This window comes from Pezoporus flaviventris, unplaced genomic scaffold (genome assembly GCF_033815535.1).
Source record: "Pezoporus flaviventris isolate CSIRO_AGI_PZ_B2104156 unplaced genomic scaffold, CSIRO_AGI_Pfla_v1 ptg000013l, whole genome shotgun sequence".
NCBI lineage: Eukaryota > Metazoa > Chordata > Aves > Psittaciformes > Psittacidae > Pezoporus > Pezoporus flaviventris.
This window is the reverse complement of record NW_026892561.1, coordinates 36,499,945-36,521,406: the sequence shown is the minus strand read 5'-3', so window position 1 is coordinate 36,521,406 and position 21,462 is coordinate 36,499,945. Positions and strand designations below refer to the sequence as shown.

The 21,462-nt window shown below is 37.6% G+C and overlaps 1 protein-coding gene across 3 annotated transcripts in view; it reads left to right on the top strand.

Moving 5' to 3' along the window:
- The window catches only part of ATP13A3 (ATPase 13A3), a 61,728-nt gene that overhangs the window by 33,050 nt on the left and 7,216 nt on the right, over positions 1-21,462 (top strand). For all 3 annotated transcript variants that reach the window (XM_061452801.1, XM_061452799.1, XM_061452800.1), the window contains exons 11-32: positions 497-628; positions 1,519-1,698; positions 3,685-3,842; positions 4,485-4,673; positions 5,635-5,696; positions 6,271-6,421; positions 6,954-7,070; positions 7,764-7,781; positions 7,868-8,021; positions 8,110-8,230; positions 9,404-9,528; positions 10,426-10,604; positions 11,080-11,202; positions 11,286-11,365; positions 12,126-12,168; positions 12,261-12,370; positions 13,136-13,232; positions 14,113-14,185; positions 14,997-15,174; positions 17,957-18,144; positions 18,581-18,669; positions 18,871-18,951. In XM_061452801.1, the coding sequence (XP_061308785.1) occupies positions 497-628; positions 1,519-1,698; positions 3,685-3,842; positions 4,485-4,673; positions 5,635-5,696; positions 6,271-6,421; positions 6,954-7,070; positions 7,764-7,781; positions 7,868-8,021; positions 8,110-8,230; positions 9,404-9,528; positions 10,426-10,604; positions 11,080-11,202; positions 11,286-11,365; positions 12,126-12,168; positions 12,261-12,370; positions 13,136-13,232; positions 14,113-14,185; positions 14,997-15,174; positions 17,957-18,144; positions 18,581-18,669; positions 18,871-18,951 (2,648 nt within the window). The remainder of the gene's footprint in view (positions 1-496; positions 629-1,518; positions 1,699-3,684; positions 3,843-4,484; positions 4,674-5,634; positions 5,697-6,270; positions 6,422-6,953; positions 7,071-7,763; positions 7,782-7,867; positions 8,022-8,109; positions 8,231-9,403; positions 9,529-10,425; positions 10,605-11,079; positions 11,203-11,285; positions 11,366-12,125; positions 12,169-12,260; positions 12,371-13,135; positions 13,233-14,112; positions 14,186-14,996; positions 15,175-17,956; positions 18,145-18,580; positions 18,670-18,870; positions 18,952-21,462) is intronic.

The following is a 21,462-nucleotide window of genomic DNA, read 5'->3' as shown; positions in this document are numbered from 1 at the left end:
ACATATATTACATATCTATCATATGTAACTGTCACTGTAGTTTCTTTCTCAGCTTAAAGATGTGCATGTGTTGGGTTTCCATTACAATTTGTTACCCAGCAGGGACTGCAAATTGATTTCTGGGCTTTTGCGTATTTGGATACCACAGCAGTTGAAGATGGTTAGGTTGTAGTGTGGTACTGTTTTGTAAGACATACATTTGTATTTGACTTGTATCTTTATATGGATGTTATACTGTAGCTGATTGTTAATGCTTTTTGTACGACCTTGTTTCATTTGTTATGATGAACTATATCCAAGTGATCTACAATTTAATCTGCAGTGGAATTTAGTTTATCAGTGGCTTTTTCTGTTTTAAAAAACCTTTCATAATGCCATCAATAGAACAGAGTATAATCTCAGTTGTCAGCGCATGGATCTTAGCTGTGAGGATCTTTATGGGGTTTTGTAGGTGGTGGCTATTTTCAGGTAAACTTGTTTTTGTTTTAACACTCAGAAATAGAAGAAATCCTTTCCACCGACCTTGTGCCTGGAGATACCATGTTGATTCCATCTAATGGGACAATTATGCCCTGTGATGCAGTACTTCTCAGTGGTACTTGCATTGTAAATGAAAGTATGTTAACAGGTAAAGTAAACTTGATACAGTTTTGTTTGGCTACATGTATTAATTTATACCTGTGTGCATGCTTAAGTTGCAGTATATTCTAGCAGAAGTGGGTATGTTTATTTTGTATGAAATGTGGATGTTCTCGAATTTACATATTCTCCTAAGTACTTATGTACTTGTGTTCGGGTTATCTGCAGCAGCTACCTGGTACTGCTTGGCAACTCCAAAAATGAATGGTGGTTTCTTGTTGAAAAGCTTTGTTGATAGCTTGTCTCCCTGCTTCTTGATTTGTTGTTCTCAGTGCAGTTCTGCAATATGTTCCTTCATACTTCTTTGCCCAAACTTTTTAGCTGCTTCCATGTATACAGGTAGTGAGTGTTCTGCTGTATTTAAAACCAGGAATTATTATCTCAAGTTGTGCCTGCATATTTGTTGTTTTATCATGTTAAATTCTTTGAATATACTTAAACCTCTTGCTGCTGCTAGCAACAGGTAAATTGACTGCAGCCCAAGCTTGAGAGTACTCAGCAAAGGAGCTGAAGCTGAAGAAATTTGTTCCCTAGTTTCTCCGAGTAAAGATGGGGTGATGCCTTGCAGCAGCAGCAGGATGTTTAATCCTGTTTTCTTTCAAAAAGCTGTATTTTACACCAGTATGATTTGAAGTAAGAGCTACGGAACCTGTATTGGTGAATAACAAGTAGAGTTAAATAGGATTTGGATAAGGAATCTGGTGAGCTGAGACTAATAGGTGAGAGACTACCTAGTAACATGCTGAAAGGAAGACACTTTCTCCATAAGTCTGCTTTTCTGCTGATGAAGTGAGATTTATATTGTTCTACTGGAAGTTGTGAAGGGAGAAAATGTATATTGTTATTTGATTTTGCTTAGATATTCTTTCTCCATTTAAGGTGAAAGTGTTCCTGTCACAAAGATTAATCTACCAAATCCTTCGGAGTATCCGAAAGCAATGGGAGATGAAATATACAGCCCAGAAGTGCATAAACGGCATACTTTGTTCTGTGGAACCAATGTAATTCAAACCCGTTTTTATACTGGAGAATTGGTCAAAGCTCTAGTAGTGAGAACAGGTATTGATTGTTGAGTCTATCACTTGTTAACTTATACTTTGGAGTACTGTATTGAACGTTGCTAAGCTTGCATAAATGGGTATACCCCAAATAATTTGATAAGCGTCTACAGCAATAACAGAACTAGATAATGGCCTGGAGAGTATCAACTGGCAAGCAAGAAAGTGAATCAGTATTTAGCATCAGTTTAAAACTTACCTGAATGTGTCTTGAAGTCCTTTAGATGTCTTCTATGCAGTGTGTTGGTTGAACTACATGAGCCTCTTTGAAAAGGTTTGCCATATGATTGGATTGGGTGCGTAGTGGGGAATGGCTTATTTCACTGGAATCATTGGCAATGTCAAATGGTTTTCTTTGCCCATAGTTTTGTCAAAGCACATAACATTTGCTTAGGAACTGCATTTGATCTAGCCCTTTCTACAGAGGTGCCTCTTCATACTAATAAGTTTAAGGTTTGGTTTTAGATAATACAGATATTCTATTGCAGAAAATTGCAGAGACTGGTGTAGTTGTAAGATTCTGCTTTACAAAGATGATCTTAAGAAAACCACCACAAAATAGAGGAATGTAAGCTATAATCAAGTTACAGTAAACCAGATAGAATAAATTTGACTACATTGACTAGAATACTACTTAAAGCAAGTTTTCTAATAACTTCATCCTAATTAGCCTCTGCTTTCTCTGGTATCTTTACCTTCTTTTAGTCTGTTTTAGCAGTAAATATTCTGATTATTTTTTAAATTAAACCTATTGTCTTTCTAGAAGCTTTTATTAGTCTATTCTTTTTTCTCAGAGAAAAGTATTTCCTTTCCCTTAAACACATCTTCCTATATATAGGCCATCCAAAACAGCAACAGAAATGGACTGCAGAAGACTTAGTTTTTCTATTCTGCAGAAAGACTGAACACATGTAGTCTTACTGCCCTCACATCTAGAGTTATCTTTTTAATCTGTTCTTTGCCCATGACAGGTCAGAGTTAGCACCTATGTTGTAAACGGGATGAATTTAGCTCTGTGGACCATGTTCAGATTTTACATATGGACAAGTACACTTTTCCTGCTATGACTACATAGTGAGGAGCAAAGGGGTATAAAAGCTCTCTATTCTTGTGTCTGGTTTACAGGAACAACTTTTAGTCAAGTAGGGCATTTCCCACTCCACAGAACTGGATGGATATCACAGCACTTGTAGTGTCTTGCTCCTAAGGTGTCTGACATTAAGAACTGAAGTGATTCTTACCTAGTGATACAGAAATAAAAATCCCTTTATCTGAGGGAGAAGGATGCAAAAAATTGAAGATACTAGGTAATTTAGTCCTCAAAAAAAATTCTAGGAGATGTGAACTACATATGGTTGTATGCAAAGGCGTGTTGTCTTGATCTTTTAAATGGAGATGTTAAGATTGATCTATTGGAACTGTGCTTACAGCACTCTTCAGAGTTAAGCCTTTAACGCAAAACGTTTGGTGTTTGAGCTGAAATATATATAATATACTGATGAACTAAATGTATTTTTTTTTTTCTCCTGAAACTCAGTTCATGGGTATGTTAGTGCGTACGTCATTGTGAACTTACAAAGACTTGTCACTAAAGTACTTAAGTTTGGACACTATGAATAACTTCATTTTCTTTTTGCTAGCACTGGCTTAATTAGACAACTAATAAATACACCCTCTAGCTTTGCACTGTAAGGGACAAAATGCAGTACAACAAACTCTTCCAGGCCAACCATTTGAGGGTTTACTGCTGCTGTAGAAGAGGGGTTTGTTGGCATCAGGTGCATGTCCTTGCCATTGGAGAGAAGCGCTTAATATGGTGTGCACGTATTTTTGAAGAACCTTAACTACAGTAATGCAAAATATCTTTTACTGTATATTGAGAAACAGTCTAATGAAATTAGTAGCATAAGGGTTTCACTGGGGTTTTTAACGTATTTGAATAGCTTTGCTCTTGTTTATACTTTCAATAACTCATTTTTATTTCTAGGCTTTAGTACTGCGAAAGGGCAGCTTGTTCGTTCCATACTATATCCAAAGCCAACTGATTTTAAACTCTACAGAGATGCCTATTTGTTTCTTCTGTCTTTGGTCGTGGTGGCAGGCATTGGGTTTCTTTACACAGTTGTCAACAGCATCTTAAATGAGGTATGTTTTCATTTCTAGTCAAGAACTGCCTTATTTTAGAAAGGGGCTGATGATTGTAGATAATGAGAAACAATGAAATTTGAAGTCAACATTTCTTTGCTTTATTTTATACCCACGGAACAAGAAAGACAAGCTCATTGAGAACAAAATTCAGCATAGAAGCAGGACTTCAATATATTACAGTGAAATTTGAGTTTACCTCTATTTTTACTGACCCAATTACTACCCTTTATTATATGTAAGATTTCTATACAACTGATAATTCACTTGGAAGAAATAAGAGCATATCTAAAGCATGCTGCAGGCAAAAAAAATCCTTACCAAGAAATTGATAACTGATAACGGTAACTTTTGTCTCTCCAAAATTTTTGCATTACTCAGTTACTGTTTTAAAGTAATGTATCTGCTGGGGAAAAAGTAAAAATGTTAAGTAATGAGTGCGTTGTGGTTAATTTAGGACTGGATTATTATGGTTGCTTATGGTTGGTGAATATTGCTAGGTTTCTGGGCAATACAGAATGTGCTGTACTGGGGAAAGCAATATGTGCATTTTGCTTTTGGTACCAGTGATGTAACGCTTCAGTGAGATAGTAAATCTTTAAATAGCGAGTTCTTGTTCATCCACTCTGACCTTTGTTACAGGTTCCAACTCATACCATCATCATCGAGTCTCTTGACATTATCACTATCACGGTGCCTCCAGCGCTCCCTGCTGCCATGACTGCTGGCATTGTTTATGCACAAAGAAGGCTGAAAAAAATTGGCATCTTCTGCATCAGCCCACAAAGGATAAATATTTGTGGCCAGCTGAATCTTGTGTGCTTTGATAAGGTTAGGTGAATTTTGAAACTTTGTGTTGCCACCTGGAGGGGCATTATATAAAAGAGAATTTGTATAAACTGACAACTACAGGAAAATTCATTACTTACATATAAATCAGATAATTTTTTGTCCTGTTAGCTTCCAGGTATTCAGTGTTTATCACCTGTTAACTCACTTAATTTAGTTTGCTCTAAAAAGCTGTTACAAGAGAGAGCTACTTTGTTATCTCAAGTCTCCCCAGACCTAACTTACTATTGGCGCAGCAGAAATGTGATAGTTGGGGTTTTATTTAGGTACACATCTTCTGGGAAATGGAAGTGTGAGGTCAGACTTACTTCTTAGTTTTATTTATTTCAGTGAAAAGCCAAACCAGCATATTTTGTTATTACTCTTTAACAGAAACACAAGTGAAAGTCAGTAATGCCACTAATCAGAATCCTTTGTTTGTCACTATGCCTTAGATAAAATTTATTTTCCTCTTTAGATTTTTAGCTAAAGTCTTAAGTACCCAGACTAGATTTATATTTCCGTTGTAAAGGTTTTCCAGTTACTGTTTCAGCTATGTAAGAAAGTAGTCCTAAGGGCTTAGTGCCCATTTTCTGTTGCCCCCAAGCCCTGAATATAGAGATGTTGAGCTATTATCTTTGAAATTTAAGGGTCTATTTCTTTTTTCATGTCTCCAAGGAGGGACATGGCTTTGAATGGTTTTTTTTTGGGGGGGGGTAAGTTATTTAACAGAGTTGGAACTTAAGTTACTATCCAAAAGAAAGGGAGATACTGTATTTCCTGTCCTGAAGTCCTGCTTATATTTTTATATATATATATATTATTTTTTTTTAAGTGAAAGTAAAATAAAATACACTGTGGAGGTGTAATTTGGTTAATTAATTGCTAATTTTTGCTTTACCTGAGGAAAATTTGTTTCTGAAGGCTTTTTCTTCTTGCCATGTCCTTTGGTTTTATTTTGCAGACTGGAACACTTACTGAGGATGGCTTGGATCTTTGGGGAATTCAACGGGTGGAAAACGCTCGGTAAGGATAAGCTCACAGCTGATAGCGTATGTGATACCTAGTTGTGCTTTAGCAACTGCAGCAAAATAGAATAGAAAATTCCAAGTTATCTCATACATGTTTGCATTTCGGTAATGAGCTGTAAGAATGCAACTGGAAATATGGTTTGTGTGTAACGAAAGTTATAGGTCTCTTATGAGGCTGAAGTGAAATTTAATTTGTTAAATCTGAGACCTCATTAGGTTCATACTGCAGAAATTATGCAATTAAAGTATAGCATGTTTTCTTAATCCTGTCCTCCCAGGTGATGACTTTTTGGGCTGCTAAAATGAATTAGCTTAATTAATTTAGTTAAGTACAAAGTGTTAAGATGTCTCCCTACACAGTGAATTAATGCAGTTTTTTAAGGAGACGAAAGTAGTGACTGTTTTGGGAGATTCCAGCCCAGAATCTTAGTCTATTTTCTGTGATGTGTGAAAATACAAGTGAAGAGACCTGTGCAGTCAATTTTCTTCTGTTAATATAAACAAACCTTTTGAATTGGCTCATAATAAATAATTATAGTGCTAAGTATATTATTACTTCATTGTTTTAGTTTCCTTTTGCCGGAAGAGAGGGCTTGCAGTGAGAGCTTGCTGAAGTCGGAGTTTGTTGCTTGCATGGCAACTTGTCATTCCCTTACAAAAATTGAAGGTGTGCTTTCTGGGGATCCGCTTGATTTGAAGATGTTTGAAGCAATAGGATGGGTAAGTGTCTGCTTGTTTTAGGAGACTCAGCATTTTCAAGATTAGTAATCTGAAATTTTCGATCCTGCTACATATAAGATAAACCATTATGTGCTGTTTTAACCTGTAACTGTAAAATGGTGGACTTTTGACACTGCTTGTATCAAAGGAAGTCTTAATACGAAAATGTTCCTAAGATGTGTTTTTCATTCATGGAACTGAAAGAATCTGAAAAGCTAATTTACTTCTTTCTGATGTTGTTTGTGGCAAAGTATCAATACATACGATAAACATATGAAATAGCTAAGTGAATCCTTATGTCAACTGCTAAATTAAGACACTTAATTCTCACAGGAAATATTGATTAGAAAGGTCATGGCACCCTGGACATACTTCCAAGCCTGTTGGGGTTTTTTGGGTGTTGGTTTTTTGTTTGTTGGTTTGGTTTGGTTTTGGTGGTTTGGTTTTGGTGTTGTTTTTTTATTCTGAAAATAACATTATGAGAAAGTCAAAGTTAATACATGCATAAAGTAGTTGTTTATTTGTAATACAGATTTTGGAAGAAGCAACTGAAGAGGAAACAGCCCTTCATAATCGAATCATGCCGACAGTGGTTCGACCTTCAAAACAACTTTTCCCAGAATCCAAGCAAGCAACAGATCAAGAAATGGTAAGAAAAATCAAAGCAATTACTTGAGTTGAAGTAATCCTTCATGTTATACAAATATGCCACTTCCAGTGTGAGCAGGCTGTCAGCATCATTACCCTTGTGAACTAGCTGTTAAGTGCTGTAATGCTTTTTGAGCTTACACCTTTTAATATTGGTATCATTACACATTTTAATATTAGTATCATTACCAAATCCTTTTTGTGCTACTGAAGTGCTTAGGTGTGCTCACTTTGCACAGTATAGTTAAAACAATCATTTGTTAATGTCACTTTATGGTGCAGAATTCTTGCCACCATTGTGTACGTGCACAGCAGTAATTACTGTGCAGTAGTTGTCATGAACATTCTTGAAACTTATTACGTGATTTTTTGGGGGGCATACTTCATCATCATGGCCTTATTCTAAAATCCGTAATACTTTAATCATTTACATAGGCTAAATGGACACAGGTTGAACTATGAAAAGTCTTGCAAATACTAATCAAGGAAGCAAGCTCTAAAGTTCTGTCTCACTTAAAGGATACTAAACAGATTTAAGAGATTCATATTCCGCTGTAACAAATCCATTGCAAGTACAATGTGGCTTTATGCTGAGAGTGCTGTGTAGGTTCATTTACTTACTTCTGTTGAAATAGTTTGTAGCTGAAAAAATACTTAATATTTACAGTAAATGTGGTTTGTTTTTGTTTTTTAGGAATTGTTTGAGCTTTCGGTAAGTATGCTTTTCAGTTAAGCATGCACCTCTTTTCTTAGAATGTATGTGGATGTGACCCTTTTCTTCCTACCTGTATGACACAGGCCAGTTACGAAATTGGAATTGTGCGCCAGTTTCCATTTTCTTCAGTTTTGCAACGTATGTGTGTAATAGCGAGAGTTCTAGGGGAGAAGAGAATGGACGCTTACATGAAAGGTGCCCCTGAAGTGATTGCAAGCTTGTGTAAACAGGAAACAGGTAAAAGAACAAACTGTAGCTTCATTTCTTGTGTAGCTCAGCTGCAGTATGGATAATTTTAATAACTCTAAATCTGACCTTTTTAAAGTTCCTGTTGACTTTGAGTGTGTCCTGGAAGAATACACTAAGCAGGGCTTCCGAGTTATTGCTCTTGCTCACAGAAAATTGGAGTCTAAGCTTACATGGCACAAAGTCCAGACTATTAATAGGTAAGAGTGACTTCACTTTCATAATAAGCAGTTAAAGTCTTTAAAAGCTGCATGCTTTGGATTAATTTTGTAATGTTAATTTTTATTTAAATCAATTGCTACTGTTCTTTCTTGACAAGTATAGTTCTGTGCATTTTTTATTTGTACTCTGTACAATACATAGAAATTTAAGATAAGGAAGTTTCTCTGCAATAGTGAGGAACATCTTTAAGCTTGAAATGAACTGTAATATTTTATAGTGTTTGATTTATATTAATGTGGCAGAAAACCTCATCTGATTTCTTTGTTACTTGATAATACTTACATCATCTGTGTCTATTAAAGATAATGAAATGACATGTAATAGAAACTCTCCTCTGTGTGTTTGTAGTTTCTTCATCTGCTATGAGCAACATGTCCTTTTTCTTATTGCAGAGCTTGTCAGGAAGGTTTAGAAGTTAGAAAGGTTTCTTCCTTCAAAGAGTAGTATTTCCTCTTAATTATTTTTCAGCTGGTCCTAGTTTTGTGGGTAGTGCTATCTATCTTTTCCATAGTGTTCAGAAAGTGTAGCATTGCCATGAAAATACGAGCTTTGTGTTCTTTTGTATCAGCTCTGTGTGCAAGGTGACTGCAAAGCAGTACAAAGCAGACAAATGGATTTTCCAGTTTCAGGTGTGAAAATCTACTGTACCAGCAAAATACCCAAGGCCTGTAAATACTGACTTTCATGTAAACCAAAGTTAATTAGTTGCTTCACTTGGTTAGCTAATGTCTATTAATCTTACTAGCCTTGGTAACATGATTTGATGGCTTGTATATTAAGGATCAGCTAATTTGGAAATTAGAGATGTGATTCTAAAAAAATCTTAAAATTTGGCTGCGAATGCAGTTAGCCTTGGAGCATTTTTTTTCTAGGGATATTTCTTTTGAGAATGTAATCTCTTTCAGAAAGATAATCTTGTGGAAGAAACTAAAAATGGTACTTGAGGAAAACATTTTCTCATACTGGTTTTCAACTAAAACAAGGGAAGTAAGTATAAATGATTGTGAAAGGTGATAGCTCTCAGGTTACCTTTTTATAAAGCAAATTCTTCACTTTTCATGATTCAAAATAAACAGAAAATTGGGCTCTTTAAGCTACATGTAATAATCGTATTTCTTGCAATATTCTCTTCCTTGCCTTCTTTTCTACAGAGATGCTATTGAAAGCAACATGGATTTTATGGGGTTAATTATAATGCAAAACAAGTTAAAGCAAGAAACCCCTGCTGTACTTGAAGATTTGCATAAAGCCAACATTCGCACTGTCATGGTTACAGGTTAGCACATAAACACTCATACTCAAAAATCCATCTTATTTTAATTATAGTGTATGAAGTCAGATTGTAGTGTCAGTAGGCTGGGATTGCACTGTGTTTATAGCAAGAGGAAAGTTTAGAAACTACTACGAGAATATTTGGACACCAGTCTGCTGTTTCTTTTTGAATGAAAGTTGCTTTGGTATGTCAGAGATCGGAAGCCAGTGTAAGGATGAGTCCTCTCCCTAGCTCCATGCACAAGTTACTTACACTGAATTGAAGGATGCAAAACCTTAGAGGTCTTCCAAATCACAGACTAGGTGAAAGTCCTGGTCTGATTTTATGACTGACCCTCCTTTGAGCAAGGGGTTGGACTAGATGACCTCCTGAGGGTCCCTACCATTTTGAATTGTATTATGATAAGTCACTTTGTGGTGTTGTTTTTGTTTTGGTTTTTTATAAGAAAGACTTATGTCCCCGTTAAGCAGGCTAGGTATCTGTACTCAGTATTTCCATGCAATAGGTGTGTTTGCTTTTTAAATCACAGGTATTGCAGCTTTGGAATAATGTTGTGATAGGCTGGCAATACAACTCAGTGTTTGCATGTTCTGTGACCGTGTTTAAAAAGTGATATTTTAAATGGCTGCATGCTTTCTGCCAGATTTTCAGTATATCCTAAGGTTTGGCCAATGAGAAATCTTTATGGCTAAAAGAAGCATTTTAGTGATGTTAGCGCAGAGGAAGGGTTTAACAGACTAGGTTTTTGAATTTTGTCTGAAGGCTTGGTTTGCCTTGAGGGTGTCACTGGTATGTTAGGCAGTCCTTTTCCTAGTTTAAAACTGGCTTTGTTAGCTTTTCTCTTAATGTGGAATATTAGTGAAACTGACTGAAACTTTTTTAAATGCAATTGTTTAACAGGGGATAACATGCTAACTGCTATCTCTGTGGCCAGAGACTGTGGAATGATTCTACCTCAGGATAAGGTTATTATTGCTGAAGCACTACCTCCAAAGGATGGGCAGGCTGCCAGGATCAACTGGCATTATGCAGATACCCTCGCAAAATGCACTAGTTCATCACCAGCCATAAACTCAGAGGTAACATGAGCATTATGATGCCCTTACGGTGTAATCAGTTAGTTTTATGGTTGAGTTTCTTTTTATCTTATTCCATCAAATAGCAAATCTCCTGTTAAGTGTCAAATAAAAATTGATGTACTAGTTAACTTTCAGATTTTGAAATACCACAGAATAATAAAACAGCTGGGGGAGCTAGTTTTTCAATGGTGATACGACAGTTGATATTTTAGTTCTGCAGGAGACAGGATTTTTTCCACATTTCAGTCTGTTGAGACTGCTCTAGCTGTTTGTAGCTGAAATATTAAACTGTGTTTGCTTGTTACTAAATAAGTGTTTTCATTGTATGAGGTTTCCTTTCAAGTAACATTCTTAGAAACCTCCCCTCTAGTTTGGGATCTTAAGGAATACCCCTCTTGAATATTAGCTTGAAATTACAAGTATCTGTGTAAATACACTAGAGTACAGTACTAGAGTATTGAACTACTTTTGCTAGGATATTCCAGTTAAATTGGTCCATGAAAGTCTTGAGGATCTCCAGATGACCAAGTACCATTTTGCAATGAATGGGAAGTCATTTGCTGTGATTTTGGAGCATTTTCAGGACCTGGTACCCAAGGTGAGCATTTCATTTGAGTATGAACACTTCTGTTGTTCAACAGACTTTGCCCTGTGAGCATTAAGAAATCTTCTGTCTTCCAGCTTGTGTTACATGGCACTGTGTTTGCTCGCATGGCACCAGATCAGAAAACTCAGCTGGTTGAAGCTTTACAAAATGTAGAGTAAGTATTTGCTCAAGCACAGCAAGTGGGAGGGTTGACAGACTGTTTGGTGTGACAGGAGGAAAAAATTATGTATGCTTCTAACTGTTCCTCCAAATGAAAAAAGCTGGGCTAATTATATATATTGTGTGTATATATAGATAATTACATATGTGATATATGTGATTGCATTTAATATATATATTAGTTGGGCTAATATAACTTCCTTGAGTTGGTAAATAAGCCTGTTAGCTGAGCAGGAATGAGAGTAGTACCATCTGCTGGCTGGTTGTGAAAGTTTCAGGCTTTTCATGAAGTTACAAATGATAAATAGCTAAACTGACTAACATAGTTTATAAATCTGGTTGCTTGGATTAATAAAAAAATCCATCAAATGTTTTCTCTGTATTACAGAAGTATTAATGGGATGACTTCCCATTCATATACGATCAGTATACTACTCTCTGTTAGTTTCAGACCTTGCAGCTATACAAAATACTACAAAAGTCTCTTTTCCTAGAGCAAAGATGCTTTAGACCATGTTGGAATGATAGAGGGCTGTGATAATCATTACTGGTTTGATTGACCTCTCTACATCATATTACTTTTCTGTCTACTTCCTTATATGTATAATGGCAATAGTAATTGCTTTCAGCATTAATGATCACTCATAATTGTGCAAACCCTGGATAAGTTAACATTAAAGTATTTAATGAAATATGCTAAATAGACAACAATTAGGGAATGGTCCAGAATGCTGACATCTGTTTGGTTTTTGTAGTTACTACGTGGGCATGTGTGGAGATGGAGCAAATGACTGTGGGGTAAGTATGTTTTTATTTCCTATACAGTACAGTTCAGTTAAATTTTACAGCTGAAAGCAAGTTTTAAAATGTTCTCCAATGTTAACTGGCAGGCGCTAAAGAGGGCACATGGTGGTATATCTTTGTCTGAACTTGAGGCTTCTGTGGCATCACCATTCACTTCCAGAACACCTAGTATTTCCTGCGTGCCAAAGCTGATCAGGTAACGTGACTTACTGTGAACTTAAATGCGTCTGTGCAACTCTTTTTGCATACCGTATATTAATATAAGTTTGATGCTGTAGAAGGCCAGTTTGAATTAAAGACATACATTTTTAGTAGTTCTGTTTTTTTACTGAAGTTACCCTGAGCAAATGCTTACCGTAGCATGATTTAGTATTTTGTTATAAACCCCTTTTGTCCAGGTAAAGTTAATTTTTCAAAGCATGAATGAGTTTCTACATGTTAGTATTTAATTTGTTGTCTTAGTGACTACTGTGCTGGTTTCCATAAAGGTTGTGTTTAAAATTTTATCCTAGAATTGGGAGTTAGGTAATAATTTTGGATAAACGTCAACCAGAGAAGAATCTACTTAAGTCTGTGTGGAACTAATGAAGTAATGTGTAATCAGAAAGTTTTCTGGTCAGCAGTTCTGTGGTTGACTGCATGTTCATTCAATCCATGCAGTAAACTAGTGCTTCATAGATATTTTGGCAAGCAGGCCTTCATTTTAAAACCTCTGTTGGAAAACCATATACAGCCCAAAGAATGCCAGAGTAAGGTGGTGGCTGGGTTCAGAAGGCATGCTCACAACTTTGATATATTTAAAAGTGTACCATTGTGACCCCTTTTTCTCTGTATATCTTCAGCCTAATGTCCCTCAAAAGGGTTTGCTGGTGTGTTCAAGTGCAGTTCAAGTTTTGCTAAGTAGAATATAACTGCTTGCACAGAAAACTTACTAGTTATATGATTGCATTTGTTTTGACAGGGAAGGCCGTGCTGCTTTAATAACTTCCTTCTGTGTATTTAAGTTCATGGCATTATACAGCATTATCCAGTACATCAGTGTTACTCTGCTATATTCTGTAAGTATTCTGTAAATGCTTAAGCAGTGTCAACCTAATCCAGAGATTTAAAAATTGATAGATAATTCATATAAATGTTGCAAGCCTCTTTTTGAGTACATAACACCAGCATTCTTAAAAACTGTATTTGGACTAAAGGTATTGTTCGTATTTTTGTCTTGTTTAATGTTAACTGTATGAAAAACATGGTAGTGTCAGTTTTTAAAAGGCAGTAGTTAATGCCTGTGTATAGAAAGTTGCTCCAGCGGGAAGACCAAATAAGCATATAAATTGAACAAAAGTAAGATTTTTCAATTATTTAAAAACCCTCAGCATTTTTAAATAGCCTAACTATTTAAAGGGCAATGCATTCCTTTTATGTAAGGATTGAAAGAGAGCAGCTTGCAAGTACTGGGGAGGGGAGCAAGGTAGAGTGTTTCCTGTTAACATGATTGGATTCACAGTATGGCACTTAGTAGAAATCCTGGATTTTAATTTGCATTCTGAGTACGTTAAGCATGTAAAGCATTAAAGGACCTTTGAAGGGGAAATTTTGACAACTGTATGACTACATCCTAAGCTTATGGTGTTTTGAGAATTGTGGGCCTAAGCTATTACTTCATTGGTATTTAAGGTTCAGTAATGCAAGCTTGATTACAAATTTCAATTACAAATAGCTTGTGCATTTTAAAACTGAAATTGTCTCATGCCTTGATACTTCAGCAATTGATCTGTGAATTGTGGAGTACTTCAGACTCCTACAGAAAAAAGAAACCAGTTTGACAAGGCATTGTCTTGTCAGTAGGGGGAAATCTAAAGAATTATTGCTGTAGGAGTGTCACTGTAAGATATTTCCGGGTGTGAAGAAATTACCAATGTTTCAGTTGTGATTTCTGTCTAGATCCTGAGCAATCTGGGAGATTTCCAGTTTCTCTTCATTGATTTGGCAATCATTTTGGTGGTTGTCTTCACAAGTAAGTATTGTGCTGTACTTCTGGCTTCTATAAAGCAGTTTTTGCTTGGTCAATTTTTTATTTTTTTATTTTTATTACATATTGTTTGAAGTAAGCACCATGATGTACAATTTAGATGTTACAACTACTACAGTATATGCATTAAAAACCCAAACCACTGTGTACCAAGTTAGATTCATCTGAAGTTTGTGAAATGTCCTCACACAAAAAGCAGGTTGTGTGCATGATCTTTGAAAAGTAATTGTTCACAGTACGGGAAGTCATAAATCTCTACTGACATGAGGAAACTGGTTTTGGAATCAAAACAGAAGTTGTTACAATATAATCTTTCTCAAATGTTTTGATTTTCTTGCATTCTGCATACAAAATGTTGTACTCCAAGCTGTTACATAGTGAAGTATTTTGATTCCACATAGGAACCTAGCGCTCAGTTTACTGGCTAATGGTAGAATACCGTTTTTCAGTTTAATAGAAAATGCTTCTTTGAATGGCAAACCAAAACTGATGAGCTGTAAGTCCTTGTGCAAGACAAAGGGAATTTGGCCAGACACTACTAATTCCTTAGGTCTCATGGCTTCTTTTATTGTCCCCTGCTGTCCTGTGTTGCTGGGGTTAACCAGCCTGTAGAAGGCACTGTGACATTATTCTAGAGCAGTATAATCTTTTCAAGGTGGTTTCACACTTGCAGTTCTGGACTGATTTTTAAAGTGATGTCATGAGCAAGCCATTCTAATTCCACAGAATGTGAACAGAGTGACCTTTGAAAACCGTAATGATGGAATATGTAATTTGTTTTTTGTTCTCTTTGCAGTGAGTCTAAACCCTGCTTGGAAGGAGCTTGTTGCTCGAAGGCCTCCATCAGGTCTTATCTCAGGTCCACTTCTGTGTTCTGTTTTGTCTCAGATCATCATCTGCTTTGCTTTCCAAGTCTTTGGTTTTTTTTGGGTCAAACAGCAGTCCTGGTATAAGCCTTGGAGTGCAGAATTTGAGTAAGTATTTCAGTGGTTCCATGCAGAATACAGTAATGATTGAAAAGCTATAAGTAATAATTGCTCTCTTTATTGACCCTCTTTGGGTACTTGAGATGTAAAGCTTCTGTATGGCAGGTAGTCTGCTAAAACTTTTGTGAAAAGCATACCAATACATAGGAGTTTGAAGGGGAAAATTTTGACAACTGTATGACTACATCCTAAGCTTACGGTGTTTTGAGAATTGTGGGCCTAAGCTATTACTTCATTGGTATTTAAGATTCAGTAATACAAGCTTGATTACAGATTTCAATTACAAATAGCTTGCGAATTTTAAAACTGAAATTGTCTCATGCCTTGATACTTCAGCAATTGATCTGTGAATTATGGAGTACTTCAGACTCCTACAGAAAAAAGAAACCAGTTTGACAAGGCATTGTGTTGTCAGTAGGCTGCACAGGATTTGGAGAAGGCTGAGGTTCTGAATGACTTCTTTGCCTTGGTCTTCACTGGCAAAGGCTCTGACCAAACCACCCAAACCACCTTGGAAGGCAGACACAGGGACTGTGAGAATGAAGACCTTGCGCCCACTGTAGGAGAGGAACTGGTTCGAGACCATCTTAAAAATCTGAATGTGCACAAGTTTGTGGGTCCTGAGGAGATCCATCTGTGGGTCCTGAAGGAGCTCGTGAATGAAGTTGTGAAGCCACTGGCCATCATATTTGAGAAATCATGGCAGTCAGGTGAAGTTCCCGACGACTGGAAAAAGGGAAATATAACCCCCCATTTTCAAGAAGGGGAAAATAGATGACCCGGGGAATTACAGTCAGTCTCACCTCTGTGCCTGGCAAAATCTTGGAGCAGATTCTCCTGAATGGCATGCTAAGGCACATGAAAATCAACAAGGTGCTCGGTGACAGCCATCATGGCTTCACTAAAGGGGAATCCTGCCTGACCAATTTGGTGGCCTTCTATGATGGGGCTACAGAACTGATGGACAGGGGTAGAGCAGTTGATGTCATCTGCCTGGACTTGTGCAGAGTGTTCGACACTGTCCCACACGACATCCTTGTCTCTAAATTGGAGAGACATCAATTTGATGGATGGACCACTCGGTGGATAAAGAACTGGCTGGATGGCCGCACACAAAGTGTTGTGGTCAATGGCTCAGTGTCCAGCTGGAGACCAGTAACGAGTGGTGTCCCTCAGGGATCGGTGTTGGGACCGGTCTTGTTCAACATCTTCGTCGCTGACACGGACAGTGGGATTGAGTGCGCCCCCAGCAAGTTTGCCGATGACACCAAGCTGTGTGGTTCAGTTGATATGCTGGAGGGAAGGAATGCCATCCAGAGGGACCTTGACACGCTTGTGAGGTGGGCTGATGCCAACCTTATGAAGTTTAACCATGCCAAGTGCAAGGTCCTACACCTGGGTCAGAGCAATTCCAGGTACAGCTGCAGGTTGTGCAGAGAAGAGATTCAGAGCAGCCCTGTGGAGAAGGACTTGGGGGTGTTGGTTGATGAGAAAGTGAGCATGAGCTGGCCGTGTGCGCTCACAGCCCAGAAAGCCAGCCGTATCCTGGGCTGCATCAAAAGGAGCGTGACCAGCAGGTTGAAGGAGGTGATTCTGTCCCTCTAGTCTGCTCTTGTGAGACCTCACCTGGGGTATTGTGTGCAGTTCTGGTGTCCTCAACATAAAAAGGACCTGGAACTGTTGGAACAAGTCCAGAGAAGGGCCACGATGATGATCAGGGGACTGGAACTGGAGCACCTCCCATATGAAGACAGGCTGAGGAAGTTGGGGCTATTGAGCCTGGAGAAGAGAAGGCTGCGTGGAGACCTCATAGCAGCCTTCCAGTATCTGAAGAGGGCCTGTAGGGATGCTGGAGAGGGACTCTTCATTAGGGACTGTAGTGACAGGACATGGGGTAATGGGTTAAAACTTAAACAGGGAAAGTTTAGATTGGATATAAGAAGGAAATTCTTTCCTGTGATGGTAGTGAGGCACTGGAATGGGTTGCCCAGAGAAGTTGTGAATGCTCCATCCCTGGCAGTGTTCAAGACCAGGTTGGACGAGGCCTTGGGTGATATGATTTAGCGTAAGGCGTCCCTGCCCATGGCAGAGGGGTTGGAACTAGATGATCTTAAGGTCCTTTCCAACCCTAACTATTCTATGATTCTATGAGTTACCCAGAAGCTGAAATGCAAAACTGGATCAGAGCCAGACTGCAGGGTCTGAAGACTCCTCAACCTTGGGACAGTTGAGATTAAAATTGTAAATTAATGGTTCAGACCTATTTTTAACCCTTCTGTTGTGAATGCTCCATTCCTGGCAGTGTTCAAGGCCAGGTTGAATAGTCTTGAGTGACATAGTTTAGTGTGAGGTGTCCCTGCCCATGGCAGGGGGGTTGGAACTAGATGATCTTAAGGTCCTTTCCAGCCCTAACTATGATTCTATGATTTTCCTGTTAGAATTACAGTAAATCAAACTGATATTTCAGAAAACAAAGGCATGTTTCAACCTTTTTTTTAGATTGCAATATTTTCTTGTCTTCAAAGTGTATCTACAGTGATAGTTTCTAAAGAGTTCATGTAGTAAACTTAAAACCTGTAAGCAGAAGAAAACTCTTAAGTTCAGAATTCACAAGAATTGCTACCTCCCTGCCATAGTTTTGAGTTATTTCTTACTGTAATAGATTTTCAAGGACAAGCTTTTTTACTACTGTAGCAGTTTGTTCTGTCATTGCCTGGTTTGCATCTTCTCCATAACACAGTGATAATTATTGGTTTTTTTTATCTTGTAGTGAATGTAATGTATTGGATGCCACAAACACCAGCTCTGCACACCATGGGAATGAGACTCTTCACGATGAACATTACATTAAAAATTACGAAAACACAACTTTGTTTTTTATATCCAGCTTTCAGTACCTCATAGTGGCAATTGTCTTTTCTAAAGGAAAGCCCTTTAGACAACCATGCTACAAAAATTGTAAGTCCTTTCTTATTGTATACACTTCCAAGTGAAACTCCAAGTAACTTGTTTATCCATGGCTTGCTTACAATTGTCTTGTGCCACTTGAGCCATAATAGTGTTGCTGGAGGAACACACAAATTATCCTCTGATAATCAGATAAAAATAGGGAAGTATTAAAATGTATGAAGAAATTAATGGTAATAGTTGCTTCGTTTGTAGAAGTATATGTGTATATATGTTTCAGCATCACAAGTGAGCCAGTGAGAAACTGAGTCTGGCCTTCTGTCTCTTTGTGGCTATCAGCACAACTTGTATTGCCAAAATCTACCAGGAAAGGGTTTAGAGGGAGAAAAGAGGTTCTTTCCAGGGAGTAATGAACCCATGATGCACGGGAAAACTGTCCAAAACTCTGTGCGATGATCTGATAAAAATATTTCTTCTTGTTTTACAGTTCTGTTTGTTACATCTGTGATAGTTCTTTATGTCTTCATATTTTTCATCATGTTGCATCCTGTTGAATCTATTGACGCATTTCTTGAGGTAAGATTCACCAGTTACAGCCTGCATCTTTACTTCCTAGGATAGCTGATTGGCTGCCTTTTGGGAAAGCTTGAACCATTTCAGAGCTTTAACTTAGCATCTCTGGGAGGGGGAAGTGAGAATTTAATGACTCTGAGCCTGCTTGGAATATGTGTTTGTTTCATATGTGTGTTGCTAACCTCTGGCAACTTTTTCACACAGCTCGTGTGTGTGCCATATGAGTGGCGCCTAAGAATTCTCGTCATTGTTATTCTCAATGCAGTTGTATCCGTGCTGGTGGAGGTAAGAAATCAAATGGAAAAAATGTTTAAGTGAGCTTTTTGCTAGGGTAGGTGTTTGTCTTTCGTTTAGAAGGTCTCTCTTCACAGTGTAAGTTGCCACTGTGTTCTTTTTAAGTTTGTATTCCTAAAATGTCCTTTTAGGCTAAACTTAGGGTGTCAGAGTTTTCTATGTTAAAAACATAATTTTAAAACCTTTTTAATTTAAAAAGGGGGGCGGGGGGAGGGTAGAGAAGTGGAAGGGCTTCTAAATTATTTTAACTCTTTTATGGGACAGTACTCTCCATATTGATTTCCTAAGTGAATTCAGTTCAGAAGAAATTAACATAGTAGAGAACTATATAAAATCATTAGGAGAGCACATCTTTATTGAGTTGATTCATGTGCATAGCTTATTGTTCAGAATAATGCAGGGCTATATAACTTGCTCATTTAATCTGATGCAAGTCCAGAAGTAGGGATGTTCATTCAGATCTGCTTTTTCCAGCCCTGAGCTTGACCAAGGTCAGTCACTCTGGATATTGACCTCTTCTGCTGTAATTCCAGAGTTAATGGGGGCAGAAACATGCCCTACCTTTCCTTCAGTTACACCTATGTTGTTTTCAAGAGTTGAAGTTTGACAGATACATCTTCCAGGAAGAGTCTGGATTCAAAGTCAGTCATTTATTCCTGTGGTTAGTTCTTGTTAAATTGATGCCTTATTTCCAGCTTGAATACATGTGGGTTTTGGTTGCAGCCATTAGTCACTTTTTTTCCTGCAAGATGAAAAAACCTTTCAACATTATCTAGCACTTGCACGCTGCAATTATCTGTTTTTACTGCACAATGTTTTTGTCAGCTTCTAGTCAGTATTTCCATTACTATGTGAGGGATTGCTATCAAGGTAACCAGCATAATGTTTGCTTGGATCATGCCAGTTTGGCCTTTGAAGATTGCTATAGTATTACTGTTCTTTCCAGTTGACTAGTTTTTTCCTGTTACTCATGACGTAGTAAAAATAAGTCAACCAAAGAGTTTTTTTGCATAATTTGATTGAAAAGGCTTTGTGTTCAAAATGTGTTCCAAATAGAATCTGCAATATATGCTATTATGTCACTGCCTATTGGACCATGTATTCAAGTGGTTCACCTGATAGGTGGTAACTTGTCTTTTCCAAAATATGGCAGTAGCTACTAATTATTTTGGCCTTTGCCTTGTGGTTAACAAGTTTATCCTCTCCTAAAGATCCTGTCTTTCTTACATTGTCCTATATTTACTCTTAATCTTGCTTGTGGTGTTTTCATTTATGCCTTTTAATTCTTCCATGGTTTTGTACTGTGAAACTCTTAATAGTTTGGGGGGTTTTGCCTCCTTTTTTATTTGTTAAGTTAAATTTTATGTATATTGTTGTCTTTACTACTGAAACAAAACAGGCATTCTGAAGTTGCAGAATCGTGGCCTTTTTTTGTCTTCTGATTAATTTAAACATTTTATTACCATCTCTGGGTTATCAGCTTTTTTGAAATACTAAGATTATTCCTTGGAATTGAGCTTTGTGTTGATACATGAAGTCTAAATAGGTGCAGGTTACAGTTTTCAGTCCTGTGGTAAACGTCACTTGGAGAAAGAAACTTACCTTCTGCTGAAGAATTACTTTGTTCTTGCAGATGATCTTTCTAACTTTTATACAAGCTGGTGCTATTTCTCTTGTGGAAGTGTAAGGGCTCCAGTAGACAGTCTGTACAGTGTCAGTCCATGTATCGGCATGTGCCTCTTGTAGACAAATGGTTCTCCTCTGGCTTAAAAGTTCATAATGTTCCACTCCTGCGCCTTGTTGGTTGCCACACCAATCTGTAAAGTTGTGAAATTCTACTAAACATAACCTAAGCAGTATGATTACTGTACAATGTTTGCTCTCACCCAGTATTTCAAGCCCCACCCCACTCTTTTTCCTGGGCTGGATTGATTTATCATCTTTTGACACTTTAATCACTTAACTGTCATTGCCAAAACTGGTAGGATGATTTGTTGCATTCCTTTCAGACTGACTTACCTATTTATCTTGTTGCGCGTACTTTAGCAGTGGAATAGAAGTACCTATACAATTCATTAATTCTTTGGGATGTTCTGCATTGACTTGCAACCTATTTCTTCCTCTTCCACTATTAGTTGAATGCTTTGTTAGGACAGATAAGTTGTCTTACAGCAAGTGACCAACAGAAGCATTGTCTTGTGATCCTCAAATCCCAGACTTTGTTTTATGATACACACTTCACCTTCCATAACTTCAGCCTGCTTTTGTCCCACCCTTTGAACTGTGTCCAACTCCAGCAATGCTATTCTAGGCTCCCTGAAGCTTTTTCATGTAGTGCCAGCTCATTTCCAGTCCAGCTTATTGCCTTTCTGTCCTTGTGTGTCTGGCTGGATTTTCTGCTCACTACGCTTCAGAGTTTCTGGGTGTGAGTTACTGAGGAACAGTTACGGTTCATATTCTGAGTATGTAGGAAAAGCTGCTGGTGGCATCTCCTTACTTCTT